General features: G+C 40.6%; 1 protein-coding gene across 8 annotated transcripts in view; it reads left to right on the forward strand.

The window, feature by feature from the left end:
• LOC127442281 (TRAF2 and NCK-interacting protein kinase-like) overlaps positions 1–19,113 on the forward strand; it is a 215,890-nt gene that overhangs the window by 48,803 nt on the left and 147,974 nt on the right. For 4 of the 8 annotated variants that reach the window (XM_051700171.1, XM_051700175.1, XM_051700173.1 and 1 more), the window contains exon 3: positions 15,948–15,980. The exons of the other annotated variants lie outside the window; for them this stretch is intronic. In XM_051700171.1, coding sequence (XP_051556131.1) covers positions 15,948–15,980 — 33 coding nt within the window. The remainder of the gene's footprint in view (positions 1–15,947; positions 15,981–19,113) is intronic. 8 annotated transcript variants of the gene reach the window in all.

Raw genomic sequence — 19,113 nt, forward strand, 5'->3', positions numbered from 1 at the left:
ATTTTAATCCTTAACTTTTGATCTTGAACATCACGACACTCAATCCGACAAAGTAAAGAAAAAATAAAAAAAAAAATTATAATAATTCTAAACAATACCTTCTGAATATATATTATTCATTTGCAGTTTATTTATTGGCATTTTGTCCAATACGGTCTGTTTTCTGCTACAGTTTCATTGTCAATATCCTGCATGCATATTGTCAGTGTCAATGATGAAGCCTTCAGATCGGGTGACAGAGTGGTCCCCGGAGCAGCCAGGATTAATCTCACCCGCGGCATCAAAGAAGCCAAGGACTCATATGCCACCAGAATAAAAGAACACTTCAATAACCAGGGGTGCACATAACTGGTACGCAGGTGCGCATGCGCGACCGAAATAGAAAATGCGTGGGGTTAATTATTTTTGCACACTCATTTGCGTACCATCAAGGTAGTCGCTGGTGTTAATGCACAGTTACCGTCTAGAATCGACCAAATTAAAGACTGTGGGAGATGTCCAAAAAACAGCGGACATTAAGTACCTTCTTTAGCATTCCGCCACCTCAAAAGAAACGTCAGACTGAGCCCGAGGGAAAGAAAATAGTTTTTTCAGAGAAGTGGCTCCAAGAAGTGCCGTGACTTGAATCCAGCAATGAATGTAGCCAAATGTGGTGTAAGATACACTATATTGCCAAAAGTATTTGCTCATCTGCCTTTAGACACATATGAACTTAAGTGACATCCCATTCATAATCCATAGGGTTTAATATGATGTCGGCCCACCCTTTGCAGCTATAACAGCTTCAACTCTTCTGGGAAGGCTTTCCACAAGGTTTAGGAGTGTGTTTATGGGAATTTTTGACCATTCTTCCAGAAGCGCATTTGTGAGGTCAGACACTGATGTTGGACGAGAAGGCCTGGCTCGCAGTCTTCGCTCGAATTCATCCCAAAGGTGCTCTATCGGGTTGAGGTCAGGACTCTGTGCAGGCCAATCAAGTTCTTCCACACCAAACTCGCTCATCCATGTCTTTATGGACCTTGCTTTGTGCACTGGTGCGCAGTCATGTTGGAACAGGAAGGGGCCATCCCCAGACTGTTCCCACAAAGTTGGGAGCATGGAATTGTCCAAAATCTCTTGGTATGCTGAAGCATTCAGAGTTCCTTTCACTGGAACTAAGGGGCCAAGCCCAGCTCCTGAAAAACAACCCCACACCATAATCCCCCCTCCACCAAACTTCACAGTTGGCACAATGCAGTCAGACAAGTACCGTTCTCCTGGCAACCGCCAAACCCAGACTCATCCATCAGATTGCCAGATGGAGAAGCGTGATTCGTCACTCCAGAGAACGCGTCTCCACTGCTCTAGAGTCCAGTGGCGCCGTGCTATACACCACTGCATCCGACGCTTTGCATTGCACTTGGTGATGTATGGCTTGGATGCAGCTGCTCGGCCATGGAAACCCATTCCATGAAGCTCTCTACGCACTGTTCTTGAGCTAATCTGAAGGCCACATGAACTTTGGAGGTCTGTAGCGATTGACTCTGCAGAAAGTTGGCGACCTCTGCACACTACGCGCCTCAGCATCCGCTGACCCCGCTCTGTAATTTTACGTGACCTACCACTTCGTGGCTGAGTTGCTGTCATTCCCAATCGCTTCCACTTTGTTATAATACCACTGACAGTTGACTGTGGAATATTTAGTAGCGAGGAAATTTCACGACTGGACTTGTTGCACAGGTGGCATCCTATCACAGTACCATGCTGGAGTTCACTGAGCTCCTGAGAGTGGCCCATTCTTTCACAAATGTTTGTAGAAGCAGTCTGCATGCCTAGGTGCTTCATTTTATACACCTGTGGCCATGGAAGTGATTGGAACACCTGAATTCAATTATTTGAATGGGTGAGCGAATACTTTTGGCAATATAGTGTATGTCATTCACATCCACATCTAGCAGACAAAAATAGTGCTTTCTATACAGGGACAAAGAATTTCAGTCATCCAAAATTTGTTAAGCACGAAAAGAGTAAAGAACATACAAATGTAGTACATGCTATTGCTAACAGACATGCTAGTCAAGAGGAAAAATCCAGTTGCCCGCTTGATAGATGGTGAAGCAAGGTAAACGAAGAACAACGGAAAGCTCTGTGTAATGTTTTTCTTGTGGCCTTTTCGTAAGCATATGTCTTATGCTGAGGATATTGCACTATTGAAAAGGCTAGGAGTCAATTTCGGAGTGGCATATCATTCACGTGAAGGGGGAACACGAATAATGCAAAGCATCGTGCTGACTATCTGTATGGAATTGAGGGAAAAGTTGAAATTAGCTGACTTTTGGGGTCTGCTTTTTGACGGATCGGAGGATATAACAAAAACAGAGCAGAAAATTGTTTACATTGTGTCTCTGTCCAACATCAGAGAGTTCACTGCTGATTTTCTTGGTTTAATTGAATTGGGTTCCAAAAGAACGGCGTAGGACGTAACGAACGGGCTGGTCAATCTATTCCAGGACTCAGGCTTGGATGAATGGAGGACAAAGTTTGTCGCTGTTTGCACAGATGGAGCTGCTGGCAACGTCGGTATGTACAACGGCGTTCTCCAAATCTACGGAAAATGACTGCGATTGAGGATTCCCTTGTGCATATTCTGTGCAGTGCACACACTTAAGAACTGTGCAAAATCAGCTGATCGCATGGTTTCGTATTGTGAGATGTTTAATTGCTCTGTTGTCAAGCTGCTGCAATTTTATTTACATAAAGGTGGAGCAAAAAAAGTTGAAGCACTAAAGAAGATATGTGATGAGAATGGCATCTCCTTTTTGAAATTATGAATGTTTCACAATATTAAATGGTCTGCATGGAGATACTGTTGAAAATATCTAGACTGTTGCCAGCCATTCAAATGCAACTGGCTATGACAGATTACAGAGACTTGAAGCATATCTGCACAGAGCATTTTCAGTGTTTTCTGTCCAACATGCTTGACACTGGCAACATTTTGCAGTTGACATCTCAAAGGTTTCAGCAGGAAAAGCTGACCATAGGAGAATGTAAAGATGAACTCATGCTAGCCTGTGGACAGTTCACACTTTTGCTTGATGGTGAAGGCCAGCACTAATTAGAGAGTTTGAAAACTGATATGAATCTTTGAAGTCATGTGATAATTTTTTTGTGTTTGATCCTTCAACCTGGTCCCAAATGCAAGACCTCCACACATTTGGCAACACAATGATCAGCACCATTCTCCTGAAGTATGAGGCCATCTTGCCTCTTGACAGAGGCTCCACTATAAGAGAATGGATGCGTTTAAAGCAAGCAGGAAAACGTCTGGCAGAAGCATCTGTGTATGACTTGGTCAAGGTAGTAAATACAAGCAATCCAAATTGTTACTCCAAGATCTACAAGGTACTTAAATTGTCCCTTACTCTTCCTTTGAGCAGTGCAGCCTGTGAGAGGGGTTTCTCACATCTCAATATAATAAAAAACAAGTACAGATCCTGTTTGTCTCGTACTCGTCTCTCAGCCCTGATGCACATCCACTTGTCAAAGCTGAACACAGCAACAAAGACTCATATGTTAGAATGCTGTTCATTGACTTCAGCTCAGCATTCAACACAATCATACCACAGATGCTAATTGAAAAATTGTCAGCACTTGGACTAAGCACATCAATGTGCAATATTGCACATTACTCGACTTCCTGAACAACAGACAACAGGTTGTCAGAATCAACACACAGACCTCTCAACCCATCATACTGAGCACCGGTGCCCCACAGGGCTGTGTATGGAGTCCACTGTTATACTCCCTTCTGACTCATGACTGCAGTGCAAAATACCAAAGCAATAGCATTATAAAGTTTGCAGATGAAACCACAGTTGTGGTGCTCATCAGCAACAATGATGAGACCGCATACAGGGACGAGGTGAACCAACTCATAGCCTGGTGTGATTTCAACGATCTCTCCCTGAATGTCAACAAGACAAAAGAGATGATTGTTGACTTCAGATGCACCAAAGGTCCTCATCAGCCATTATTCATCAAGCGCACTGAAGTTGAAACAACGCAGAACTTCAAATTCCTGGGCCTGCACATCTCCAACGAACTCGCATGGTCACTGAATACCTCCTCCTTAGTAAAGAAGGCCCAACAGCGCCTGTATTTTCTAAGGAGGCTGAAGAGAGCTTGCATGCCCCCCTATCCTCACTGGTTTCTACAGATGTGTTATGTAGGGTGTGCTCACCAGCTGTATGAACGTCTGGTATGGAAACTGCTCAGTATCTGACAGGAAAGCCCTGCAGCGGATGAGAGGGGCTTAAACCAGTTGTAAGATGGGTGAGAGGGGTCCTTCCCGATGGAGCTTGCCTTCCTCATACACCTTGTGGTGTAAATGTCCTCAATTACAGGAAGATTGGCACCAGTAATGCACTGTGCCATCTTCACTACCCGCTGCAGGGCTTTCCTGTCAGATACTGAGCAGTCTCCATACCAGACGTTCATACGTCTATTCAGGCAAGAACATCCAGACTTAGGAACAGTTTCTTCCCACAAGTAGTCAGACTTCTGAACACAACCCAGTTTGTGAATGTAACAAAGCATAAACATAACTTTAGCCTACCCAGTCATTACAAATTATGTAAAACTATATTGAATCTGGTGTTTTTATGAAACCAGGTCTATCATTTACTTTCTTTTATAATGTATTTCCACTTACATTCATCTCTGCAAATTTAGTGGGATGGTGCTCATGGAGATGGTGTTTAAGGTTTAAAGTGTTTCCTGCCTGAGCCGATACTTTTTTGTGATAAACTTTACAGACTGGTTAACAATCAACACTGATGGTGCCTCATGGGTTTTTAACATACCCAAAGTAATCCCAGACAGTGGACTTCAACCACTTTGGTGGCAGAAATAAAGGTTCAGGCTCAGACATGTCTGTATGATGCGCTCGTGCTGCATTTCTGATGTGCTCGTGATGCGCTGCGCTCGCGACACCTGCAAGTCACCTTTAAAATTGAGTGATAGTCGAATGTAACATGAGGAAGGCGCAATTTAAATGTTTATTTTATCTCTGCAAGTTTATATGATGCTGTGTAAACGCACTGCTTCACCTATTCTTTCTTAATTAAACTGATTTGGGTTTTAGAAAAGTAAAAAAAAAAATCTCTTTATATTCATGCAATACCGTCAATGAGAAGATTTCAGTGGTATGATATACCGAGATATGTTGTGAAACCTTAAAACCGTTGCTTCCCTAGTCTAGAACATGTGTGCAAACGTATGTGCCGAGAAGTCAATATCATTATTTCATAGGCGATTCCAGAATCCATTTATGGTATATTCAACCATGGAGCTCTAAACTACCAGGAGAAAGCTCTCCATTAGCATTCCCATTCATTTCAATGGCATCTATTTGGCTAGCGCAGGGGTTCCATGGGTTTTCTTTGTTCATGGGCGCTCATTTCTGGGATCGTCTGTCATGTGGCTCATCACTTGTCAGTTGCAACAGATAGGGTTAAATATAAGTCCATTTCATGCTTTTAAGAGTCCTTCAAAAACAATCCGTCACTGGAAAAGATTTACAATAATGTAATGAAATAAATGCTGCTTGAAAAACGTCAGAAGACATGGATAATTTTTATGGCTGTCAATGGAGAAACATGTTTTTTTTTTTTTTTTTTTAGTATAGGGTGTAGTTCCAGCATCTACCAGGATTTTAATGGGGACCTGCTGACCTGCTAATTCCTGACCCCCTGTATTCAACCCCCACTAACAACTTAAGATATATTGTGTTATGTTGCTTTGCAGTCATTTGTATTATCCTTCCATCTAGTCAGTAAAGTCAACCAAGGCATAGGCAAGAGCGGCAAATCTGGCAATGTTTAATAAGGCAGCACAGGGCACAGCTCTCACACACAGCTCGCAGTCACACACTCGAAGGGTCTATCGCACATTTGCCCACTCTCGATTCCAGTGAAATACCAAAATAAAGTGCAACCAAATACTGCTGATGAACAGATGCAATTTTTGATACAATGGATTTATGTAAAACATTTTCAGTTGAGCAAGATTTGAACTTACGGCCTCTTGCACTTAATGCAAGAAATATTCTTCTGACCCATAACATCTCGTATTACGGGGCTAAGCGCTCCTCATGCTGAAATCCTTGAATTGCTCCTACTTTTGTTAATCCATTAATCGTAGCATAGAATTTGGATGTATTAGTGCCTTGAAACCTTGTATGCAGAGTGTGTAGTTGCTTAGAGATAGCAGGTGTGTGTGGCAGTGAAGGCTACATTAGATGTCATGCCTAATAACCCAGTTATGTTCTGCACAGCACCTTTTTAACCATCTTGCCGTTCAAGTTCTATCACCAACCAAGGGTCAGTAAGCAGAGCCTGACGTCAATAACCTTCCTTCCTCTGCCTTCCTTCACCCATCGATATTCACAGAATTTAAAGTTATTTAGGCCTGACCCCTCCAGACTGTTAGATAACCACCATGCCTACAGGTATGCCCCTTGATCGATTGATGACACCAATTATTTTTGTTTTTGTCCATAATCATCTTTGTCAGGCCTTTTGACATAAAGGCCCCAATATACTTCCAGAGAAGTTCTTTGTTCAGGGGTAAATAGAAGTTCTAAACAGTTGAGCAACGGTATACTGTTTGCGAAAATTCAGACACCTGCCACACTGCTGAGGGAGGCGTTTAGAGGAGCATTTAAATATCAGAACGCTACATGTAAAACCTAAACTAATGTGGCGTTTAAATGTGCCTCATAAATGCCTCGTTCTATTAGTAGAATTCACACTAGATCAGTAAAAGAAGCTGTTTTAACCACTCAGTGATTATTTAAAAGTAACATATGTAGTATAACATTTTTAATTTGTCTTGTTTATATTGTGAATTCATAATATGCACCTATTACACTCTGTTATTGTAATTTGATGACACTAATACTACTGCAATGATAGGTTTATAAAAGGGTTAATATTCAGAATACAGACAAAAGAATGGTGATGGCATTAAATAACAGGCTCAGAAAAAACTCTGCACACAGGTGTGTTCATGTTGAATACTGAGTGAAAAACGTTGTAGGTGAAACTTCAGGTCACACCTACCAATGACGTGGACCACTGGCGGCAAGGTGTTTAGCAGTTGTTTAGAAGTTTTCCTAAAAGTTTGCCCAGGCGAGCTGATACGAAATAACAAAACGAATGTAAAAACGCACCAGATTTTGTTCTAAATTACGTCTTACCCTTTTATTCTTTGTATGAAGTATATCTGGGCCTTAAGATGCTCCATTATCTTTCCAGTTCTGCACACTTCTTCCTCTGTTTCTTTTGCCTCATTCCTGTCCCTTCTGTCTTCATCTCTTTCATTTGTTCTATTCAAAAACCTAGTGAGCGGCTTATGAAGGCAGCATTTTAAGGCATCATAGGCGTGCTCCTGACACGAAGGTAAGCAACTTAATTATTTCGCCTCCTTAGATATCTTGTTCCTACCTCTAAGGCAAGATATCAAGTTGCTGCCTGCATAGTTCCAAATTGGTTACTTTTAAGTTTTAATGACCGTTAGGAGGCTTCCTTCAAAGGCAGCTGCATGTGTAGGCAGTAGTCAGCGAGGCAGCGCACTAGGTTTTTGGAACAGAGCTATTCTGTCTTCCTCTCTCACTTTAAACGGAGTACCTCGGCTTTGTAAATGTATTCCATCATTCCGGTGACCTCCCAGGACTGCCAGAGCATGTCATTGCTTTTCTCTGCCTGCTGCTCTCTCTCCCTTCCTATCTGTCCAAGCTCCGGATAAACGGAGCAGTCTGCCTCTCCCCACCTCCCTCTCGTCTCACCTGCAGACATCATGTTGGTTGTCTGACAGGCATCCTGGCAGGGCATCGTTGAACCTCAGCTGCAGCCAGTCTTCCACAGAGGCCTTTGACATGCGATCCTGACACAAGAGTGCATAACCAAACAGGCACGCAGAGAAACAAGAAAAGCTTTTCCCCAGCAAGGAGCATTCGTTACACACCAGCAGAGGAGTCATGATTTACATCCCCCTGCCATGCCGTTTTTGGTATTGCGGTCATGTTTGGTGTCTTTAAGGTTTGGGATAAAAGAGTTCAGTGGGAAGGCGAGATCCTGTCTCATCAGGAGTTTCCATTTCCCCCGTCCCGTTTGTTTTAAAGCTGATGATGGTTGATGTGTCAGACCCTGTTGTTATAGAATAGGTGTTCGGCTCCCAGCAGATGCTGAGGTGGATCCTCCTGGATTAGACTGGCTCTATCCTGTCCTCCGACCAAAAAAGAGAATTGAATTATGCAGTGGTTAGAAGCTAGCTTTATATTTTTGTGTGTGAGTGTGTGTGAGAACATACATGGTTATATTTTGGGACATTCGTGGACATCCTCAAATGGAAACATTATGAGAAAATAAAGCAAATACAAGATTTAAAAATGAAGAAATGCTAAAAGGTTTCTAATAGTGTTAGGATTAGCTTTATACAGTATAAAACCAATAGTAGTCTATGGTTCTTCCCAGTTTAGATACACACGTTTACTTGGCTGTGTGTGTGTGTGTGTGTGTGTGTGTCAGATTTGCCAAGTTGTTCTGTGCCATAAAAAGACAGTAAAGCCATTTTCCTTATAGCTATTAATGTAGAAGGAGAAATGTGGATAAATGCAAAATAGATGCTGCTTGATCAATACTGCATTCTAGTGGTGATAAAATACACTATTTGGTAACCACTATAACCAAAAAACCTGTTCACCTACATACTGTTTACATCACTGTGCATCACCCATAGAGGCCAACTATCAATTTACATGTTAGGGATATAGTCACAGCTGAAGGGGTTGCAAGTGCCCCATCGAGTGTTGTACCTACTCTGTTGCTTAAGTAACATTTGGTAACATTACTTTCTCCCTACATCTACAATGTAAGTGTGTTCATGTCTGGTTATTCTGGGGAGACACATGATGCCTCTTGCTTTGTAGAAATACAGTAAAAACATCTGCTTGAGTCTCACTGGATGGGTGAAAATGAGCCTTCAACAGCCACTTATAGGCCTTTCTTTAGCTCTCCAGCTGTTGTGGGGCTCCAGATGACTGCTGAGGGCAGGAGAATGATTAGATTACTATATCCATCACTGCGTAAGAGCAAAAGAGGCATGGGAATCCAGTGATTGCTCAAAGGATGACATTTCTTCCTCATCTACCATCTCAAGGGCCTGTGGGCCTCTTATATGGAAGAAGGGTTTGGTTATTTGTTTTAGTGGTTGTTCCAGGGCAGCTTCTGCTGCTATAAATGCTGTCTTTGAGTATACGTTTGCCCCCTGTGAATGTCCAGAAGAGTGCCATGTGAAAAATGCGCCATGCTCCGTCTTCGTGTTTTTGCTGTGGCTGATGAAAAATGGAATGTGTAAAGTCCCCCAAGAAGCTGATCCTGTTGTAAATGTCAAGTGAAGTCAGATACTACATCAGTTGACAAATAGTGTATGCAAAACACATTTGACACTTCTTACTCAGAACTGCGTTTGACTACGTGTTGTGTAAATCCTTAAGTCAAAATGCATGAAAATGTATCATACCTTCAGAGCCGGGCAGTTTTTGTAATACTTTGGCATACAGTGGGCAGTGCAAAAATATCAATACAAGCATGACTGTTGCCATGGTAACTCACTCCAACAAGTGGCTGGCATTTGGCTTATTTCTGACGACAGCCAATTGATAGCCGTTTGCGTAGACAACATTGTCTACTTGTTTAGTGACTGCATATCGCAGTGCAACACATTCAGAAAATAACACGAAAAGAGAATTGTATGACATTCAAGCAAATTTAAAGTGAGTCATATCCAACAAAATAAAATATCAAATAATGCTCTTTTAACAAGTGAATTCTGGAGAGATGTACCGGGAACACCATGTTTACATAGTTATTCACGTACCTTGTTAGGGTGACGACAATAGTAAATAATGACAGAATTTTCATTTTTATGTGAACTATTCCTTTAATAAGGTCTATTAACTTATAGACCAGGCTGTGAGGGACAGCAGTTGAAGTCCATGTCTTTCTGTCTACACCCTGCTGAAAAATACAGCTTAAGCCAACCAAGCTGGTCTCCCAGCCTAATCACCTGTTTGCTGGATTTAGAGACGTTTAGGGTACTTGTCAGCTGATAAGACTGGGGGACCAGCTAGACTACTGAAGGCCAGCTTGGCCAAGCTGAGAGATCAGCTAGACCGTCTTAAAACAGCTAAGACCAGCAAACCAGTTTAGGGTGGTTTAAGCTGTTTCTTTCAGCATGGAAGGTCCTAGTTCACATCTAATTTTCACATCCTATGGTTTCCAGAGTGTTTTTTTTTGTTTGTTTTTTTTGTTTTTTTGTGGCCTGTAAGTTTGTCAGAAGACATAGTTGGCTGAATGACACCCAACTATGCAAAAAAAGGGCATATTGAATTTATTGTGCGTCACTTTGTTCACATCAAAATAAATATGGCATCTACTCTGACAAAGGTATATTACAATGTGTAGAGTTTTATTTTGGTGTCTGTTAGATGGGGACATGCTCTGCTGTGTTGAGCTGAGAGCAGAGAGGTGTATGGGTGATGTGGCCATACTCTTATCACTGGGGCATCCATCAAGGCATGATGTATAAATCCCATTTCTATCGATCTAGTTTCAGAGGAGGGAGAGAGAGCGTGAAGGAGAAAGGTAGAACAAGACTGTGGAGAATGGAACGATTCAGCTGACTGAAAGCAGAGAAGAAGATTCAAACAGATGAGTCAACACTGAGAGAAGAGAGGGAGACAGACAGTGACCCCACTGAGCAGCCATAAGCTGTTTGCTCTGCAATTTTAATTGCCTTTTCTCTTTTTAATTAAAGCCACTCTGCAGAGAAAGGCAAGCTGGGAGAAGTGATTTATATTTCATTTGTGTCCAATGGTTTTACATAATTGATTTGTTTATCCGGTGCGTTGTCTCTCGTTTGGTTTAGTTATTGTTTTTCGGGTATATATGTAAATATTTCTGTCCCCATTTTGTGTGCCCACAAAATGCCTTGTTGTGTGAGTTTCTCTATTCCTATTGGATATTTTTTGTGGATAGATCTCATCGTCTTGGGATTTTGAATTGTGGCCAGAGAAAAACAAACAGCATGTTTTGTATTTTATTGGCAGCACAACGCAGAGCCCAGCTTTTGCCAGCCGTATATTTGTACGTATGGAAACATTCCACCAAATACCTGCAGCCACCTGAGCTGGGATTTTCAATGCTTGCCGCATTTCAAACACTTGTTCAGATGGTCTTGTGGGGCATTTTTTTAAACTCCATAGCTCAAAATTCCATTGACTCTTGTGTTTGGAGTGTGAATGAGTGAAATGGCCCTCTTTGAGAGCTCCTTTTGCTTTCCCACTGATCCCAGGTGCTGTCTGTAGTAAAAATCGACCGATATAATAATTATATATATTTTTTTTTTACCTATACTGATGGCAATTATTTTTAAGTGTTTGAAAACTGATATTCAGAAAAGACATTTATTTCTGCTGTTAATCTAATAATTTATAGGGATGCACTGAAAATTTTGGCCATCGAAAATGGTAAAAAGTGCATTTTCGGTTTTCTTTCCAAAAAGCAAAAAAGGCTGAAAATGTTGGCTGAAAATTTGAACAAACTCTTACTTTAAAATCCGGTAACAGAAACACCTAATTGGAGGAAAAAGCATTGTTTATGTTGCACATTAAAGTTCACATCCCCAGAAGTGAAGTGATTCATAATTAAAGAAGCATAAAGACAATATTAAAGTAGTCCATATGACTCAAGCATTATATTCAAAGTCTCTTGAAGCCATTCAATAGTTTTGTGAATCACAGAGGATATATTTAATAAGTAAATAGTCTGCATGCGTAGCGCACTTCAGTGAATGAGTGGTGCTCTGTTGTTCACACACTCATACAGGCTTGTGAAACGCTACTGTTTTTAGCGCAGCTCAAAGTTTTTCCTGGAATGTTTTGCCAAAATAAAAGCCAGAGGGTTTTAAGTTGAGAAATTACAACGGAAATTGTAATTATTGCATAATATAACTTTAATTATTATTATTATTATTTTTAAATTACAGTAATATTTGAATTGACCGAGTAATGTGATATTCTATCACAAGTAAAATGAACACAAAAGAGATCCACTGAAGGATCCATTCCACCTTACAGTCTACATTAGGGCTGGGTGATAGGACGATGTAATCAGATATCGACGATGTCTTAAAAGATTCCGATTCCAAACAGACATGATTGACAATGTTAGAAAATGGCAAAACCATGGATCTGGGATGTCACAAAGTATATTAAACCATGACCAGGGTGTGAAGCTAGCGCCCGCAAAATACAACGAGTCTGAATCCATTTCACAAGCTCCTCATCCAGATGTATTTCATGCGCGGGTAATTTTGCTCATCTACCCGCAACAGGCGGGCGACCTGCTGCAAGATGTCTCGGAGTGACACATGACAAGAAATGCTGTTAGTCACAAAGACACGCGCTTGAAGAAACACACTTTATTATATTTTTAAGAACAGACAAAAGAAAAACCGTCAATAGCTATGTTTCCATCAAAGCTTTTTTTATGCGCATATTAGGATATCGCATATAATCTGCTGGATGGAAACACCAAAATGCTAATAAAATCTTCAAAATGCGCATGGAAAACGTATTCGCTCGCTTGAGGTTTTTAAATTTTTATTCAATAAATGATATGTGCATTAACTATGATGGAACCGAATAAACTTCTATTGAATTGAACAGGAATACAAGATGCGTATCAAAAAAATCATGTGACTGAATAATTCATTCATAACTGGACGAACCAGCGGACCAATCATCGCAACTGAATTGTTGCCCTGGTCATTCTAAAATACCGGTGTCCTAAAAATACAAAGCCTGCATAGAGTTTGCAGAGCAAATAATTTAAACACAAACTTGCATCTTATAGATCCACACCGCAAAGTCATGATGGAGGAACGCACACACACATAGTGCTCCCAGAACTGTGTGACGCGCTGTCATTTCCAGTCATGAAACAAGTTATTAAAGTGTTTTGTCTGCGCGTCCTAAACTGCGAGTATTTTATTAATAAAAGAGTCACACAGTCGCTACAATTTCCCCGGAAGTGACAATTTTGTTCTTTTTAATGCAAGGGATGGAAACGCGGCTTTATCCACACATTGTTTTTGCGATATTCAGATTTTTTGCATAAATTAAATTCACAACTTGTATGGAAACATAGCTACTGCTTGTGTCGTCTATGAGAATGCTGCACATGATCTGTGATCATCTCAGTAGGTGCTGTGACTTTAGTTCACTTTATTTCCATGCGGTTAGCATGCATTGTGAACACAACTCTGCAGGTTCAGTAATATACTGTATATTTGTATTAAAGAAACAAAGATGAAAGTGAATAAATCAAAGTAATACAAGACATGTTCACCTTGAACCTAAAATTGAGTTCTATTTTATTTTCTTTAGGCAGCATTAACTGTATTACCAAAATGCAATACAAACACATTCGATAAGAACACACATTTTGCAGCATTATTTTGGGAACACGCAGGAATTTATTAGGCTTATTTATTTTGATTATTATTGTCTTTACATTTGTAATTGTCTTTATTTTATTTATTTTTTTATTCATCCCCCTTTTCTCCCAATTTGGAATGCCCAATTCCCACTACTTAGTAGGTTCTCGTGGTGGCGCTGTTACTCGCCTCAATCCAGGTGGTGGAGGTCAAGTCTAAGTTGCCACCCCTTCTGAGACAGCCAATCTACGCATCTTATTAAATGGCTCGTTGTGGAGACTCGCAGCACGGGAGGCTCATGCTACTCTCCGCGATCCACGCACAACTAACCACGCGCCCCATTGAGAGCGAGAACCACTAATCACGACCACGAGGAGGTTACCCTATGTGACTCTACCCTCCCTAGCAACGGGCCAATTTGGTTGCTTAGGAGACCTGGCTGGAGTCACTCGGCATGCTCTGGATTCGAACTCGCGACTCCAGGGGTGGTAGTCAGCGTCAATACTCGCTGAGCTACCCAGGCTATTAGTAATTTTCCATCTGGTGTCGTTGTCAGATGCTTGTGGGATGGCAAATGGGGCCATTGGAGGTGGTAAATGTTTGGATTTGGGGAGGTGGTTAAATAAGATTTTTTGATCACTTCATTATTTTAATGCTTTTTTCCATTTAGTTTAAAGTGCAATTTGAATTTAGAAATGTCTTTTTAAGTTTGTTTCAATAAATGAATTACATTTTTAAAGCAGAATCAATAAAGCAAAAAAATCCACCGACCCTCGGCAGGTGGGTTGACAATGTAATCGGATATTGCGATTTTTTTTTTTTTTTTTTTTTTTTTTTTTTTTTTTTTTAAATCCCTAAATTCTTTTTTTACATATCTCCCAGCCCTAGTCTACATACAGTGTGGGGGTACATGAAAAAAAGTTACAACTTTCATTTTGTGCCAATTTCCCCAAAAGTGACTTGATCTCTTTAACACATGGGATGGAAACACTGCTATATTCACACATTGTTTTGTGATTGTTCAAATATTTTTGTATTAATTACATTTGTAGCTTGGAGCTATGAAACATGACTCGCGTGGTGTAAAGGCATGGCCACATTTACATTTGCACAGCAAAATTCAGTGGGCGAAATATATCTCAATGGGAAGAAGAACGAACGTAAATTTTACGCATGGACTTCTGGTGGCAAAGAATTTCCCCTCGTGGATTTTGTGAAGAGTTCAAGTTTGGTGAACTTTGACAGGGGAATTTGCTGCGTTGACCAATAGGAAGTTGCTTGGCAGTGACCACACAGTTACACTGAATATTCACAATGAACAATTATATCATTTTAGCGGCAAGCTTCTTTTTAACTTCACTCTCACAGAGTATAAAGTGCAGCATTAAAAAGAGGCTGCTTGGTTATTAGTTAGTCTTGCTGGTTTCACACACGGTCAAAATCTGTCCACGCCAACTTCGCCTGCAGAATTTTGCTGTTCAGAGGTAAATGTGACCATGACTTAGTGCTATTGTTGGATGCCATTTATTGGTAAACCTAAAATTAAAGAACTAAAATGTTTAAGTAGAATAATGTATTGGTCTTCCTCTAGTATGTAGGTCATCAGAGCCAGTTAGGTAGCACTCAGATCATTTTGAAATAAGGTTTTGTTTGATTCTGTAATAAGATCTAATCATTGCCTCATATCTTCATCATTGTCATAAATTATTTGGACATGTCTGAATTGGCAAATAGCGTGTTGCATTGCGCCAGTAATTACATGTGAAATACACCTGCAGCATGTTCCTTTAGTTTGTGCAGTCATGCATCCAAACTGGCCAATTCCTTAACCTTAACCCTAGAGGAGTTTGTGCATCAAGGACTGGCCTTATTGAACAATGCCAAGTGCCATCACTATTTCCTCTGTGTGAGCTGATAGGCTACTCTTGAGTGACAGGCTGTTTGTCAGTGGCTTCCTGTGAGGCCGCTCTAATGTGCCGTGAACCCGGCCGATCCTCCTGCTCTCGCTGCCTCACTGTAATTACTTTGCATGCTTCACTGACTCTTTCCATTAACGGCAGCACACTCTCAGCACCCACTGAATTATTCCATCGATCCTCTTTTTGTTTTTGACTTCTTTTATTTAATTCCCTTCTGCTTAAAACTGAACTGTCAGAGCCAAGGCAGAATAAAGTTTTTATTTGCAACTGGATCATTTAAAACCCATTATTTACGGGAAGTGGGGGGATTATTTTTTATGGTCGCAGATTACTGCTTAGTTCAACCTTCCTTTTGAGATAATTGAGATGGTGATTTATCAAAGACTTTTTTTGTTTGCTGTTACTGTGTACAGTATTTCAGCACTACCCACCCCCCCACACACCTCATTAGTCTCTTTTCACATTGTAATATTTGTTTTCTAACAGCAGTATGTTTGCATCATCGACATGAGTACCAAAGTGAGTATGGAAACAAGATTCCAAAGTGAGTATGGAAACGAGAGTCTTTCCATGCAACATTTTTTCCCCCCAATGGAGTAAAGTCAACCCGAAAAAAGTTAACTGTCCCTGTCACATGCACAGATACTTGCATCTGTCTGCCACAGATGTACTGCAAGAAATGCGAAGAATGCTAGCTACTCGCTAAATACAATTTCGATGGAGGCCAGCAGCAGTGAGACATGTAATATACTATATATTTATATGATGAATATTTCACTTCATCAATAGCGGTTTACTTCCGCAAGTTAAGGCGAAATCACATTTACCTGTGCACGTCAAAATTCCACGGGCGAAGAAGGCATGGGTGGATGTGTAGCACCTGTTAAACCAGAAGTGCCAAACAGCCTCTTTTTAATGTGGCACTTTATACTTCATGAGAGTGAAGTTAAAAAGAAACTCGCCGCTAAAATAATATCCTTGTCTATTGTGAAATATTCAGTGTAGCGGTGTACGAAGAACCGCCCATATAGAGGTAACTGCCAAACCAAGCAACTTCCTTTTGGTCAACGCAGTGAATTCGCATGTCAAAGTTAAACAAACTTGTACTTCACGAGAAATCCACAAGGGGAAATAGGCTATTGCGCAGATTTGCACTGAGATGACAGTATTTCGCCCGCAGTATTTCGTTGTGCAACGGTAAATGTGACTGCGCCCTAAAACCGAATTGCACTCGTATCAATTGTGAACCGTACTGTGGTCCACATAAACCACACACCAGACCACTTTTTTAAAGTGGGAAAAACAGCTTACACACCAACTACTTGAACCATACTCTGACGTCAAACTGACTCATGTTCACACAAAAAGCTCTAGAGTGAAAGCACCCTCAAGGCATCTCAGAGGAGCATCAGCTTTTGTTTCACTTGTAATAGCATCCAACCTAAATTTAGCAGCCTGAGCCCCCATTATGTCATCACCTCCCGCTGACACTCTCTCACCATGGAGAGACTCTCTGCACTTTTTAGATAGTAATAGTGAGGATTGGTTGACCCACTCACCATTCCATGACCCCTTCTCTCTCTCATTCCCCCCACTTTCTCTGGCTCTAAAGCATGTCTTGTAATCCTGCATATTGTCCTGGCCAATCATGTCCCTGAGCTTCATTTTTCTGTGCCCTGTGCTGATGTGTGGTGGCAGAACAGGGTCTGGCTGCATGGCTTTGTGCAGTAGTGATTTGTGTTCAGAGATGTGCAGAGACAGGCTGATTGTGACCTCTTCACACTGTCAGTCCTTAGTGATTGTCATGTGGCTTGCAAGCCTGCGGCTTCCATCTACTCTGCTGCTCTTTTCTCTCTCTCTTCTTTGTTTTTAGCAACAAAAAAAAATGTACATGGGTAAAAAAAATATATATATATATATATTCATCATTATAACTATTAATTGTAGTATTATAGCTATGTTACTCTATGACAGTTACTTAAAAACAGTGGCATACAATGTGACTCTACTGATTTGTTTTTTTAGCCCATTCTTACTGATGCTTGCAAGACTATCACAATACATTCTTGCAATTTCGACAACCCCTCATCTATTTCAATCAGCACAACTTGCCACAACAATGTTCAATTTATAAAAGAAAACTAACCTGTTAATGCTCATTGACCCCACCCATGAGCCTGACTTTACTTTACTTTGCTTAGATGAGTTCACATTTACTATATAGTGTGTTGTTCAAAATTGTACATGATGTTGACAAATTATACATCTGTTAATTTTAATTTTTTTTCATGTTTTTCCAGACTCGTAACTTTCTTCGGTGGAATACAAAAGAACATGTAAAGAAGTATGTTAGTCTCTGTCACCATTCACTTAAATTTTATATATTTTTCCATACATTGAAAGTGAATGGTGACAGACTGTCATTTCGCCTAACATCTCCTTTTGTATTTCTTGAAAAAAGTACTGTAAGTCATGGGTGTGGAACAACTTAAGGGTGAATAAATAATGGCAGAATTTTTGGTCGAAAGATCCTTTTAATTTTGCGAGACTTAAAAACAACACAGTACTGGCCATATAGGGCATTAGGCCATCCTGATTGACTATCTTTCAGTGTCTCTCCTCCACCTCACTGGGAATCTGCATTTTGCACACATGGGATTCAGAACAGCCCATATTAGCAATCGCTAGTGTATTCGCACACATACACGCACACAGACACACATTTCCCACAGTTCTGCTAAATGTAGGTCACAGGGGGTGGATGTTGTTCTGGAATGAAGCTTGCAGGATGAGGTGTTTTTTTCTGTGCCTCTGGTAATTCTACGAGTCAGAAATAATCAGATTTGAGGCTGTTCGAGAGTGCAAAATCATACATTATTTAAGAACAATGTTTGGATTTCAAATTTTATCAGCAAATTTGTATAAGCAGCATATAAACCTCACTTGCTTTACACACAGATAACTGCAGCTTATGTTATTGCAGGCTTACTAAACTATACCAGACATAGTATAATCAGGAGACGGGCCATTTGTTGAAAAATTAATGGGAAAATGTAAAAAATACTTTTCAGCTTGGTAATGCATGTTCTAGTGTAAGGACTATGGTAAAGACCAGACGATGCCTTAGTCAATGAGCAAGTTTAAATGCACACCAATACGCTGATTACTTCCAAAAATCAGCGTATTTAAAAAATCTGACAAAGCAAGAAAACTGTGTTTTGAGACATTGAAACATGCGCTCAACACGTGCACACATTGGATAAGCTGGTGAGAACACCAGTAAAGGTGTTTACATGCCACGCAAAATCGGTGTAATGGGCAAAAATCTACCTGTGTCGACAGCTTTATTCTTACGCCATTCATGACCTTACCTATAAAGGAACACTCCTCTTTTCGTCTTACTCATCTGGCTAGTTTAGATTGTGTTTTCAGCCTAGGAGACAAGCAGCAGTAGGATCAGCACCGGACTTTAATTTGATCAAGTGTATATTTGTCCCACTCTGGTCTAAGCAGAACGATATGAATTTGAACAGACCAGCTCAGACAAACTCCCTCAAATTCCCCTGCATAATTGACAGGAATCTGGGGTTGCAATATGCTTATTACTTATAGAAGAGATGTGCTGAGAAAGCTGTTTAATCTTACATGGAAC

Source organism: Myxocyprinus asiaticus, chromosome 6, assembly GCF_019703515.2.
Source record: "Myxocyprinus asiaticus isolate MX2 ecotype Aquarium Trade chromosome 6, UBuf_Myxa_2, whole genome shotgun sequence".
Classification (NCBI taxonomy): domain Eukaryota; kingdom Metazoa; phylum Chordata; class Actinopteri; order Cypriniformes; family Catostomidae; genus Myxocyprinus; species Myxocyprinus asiaticus.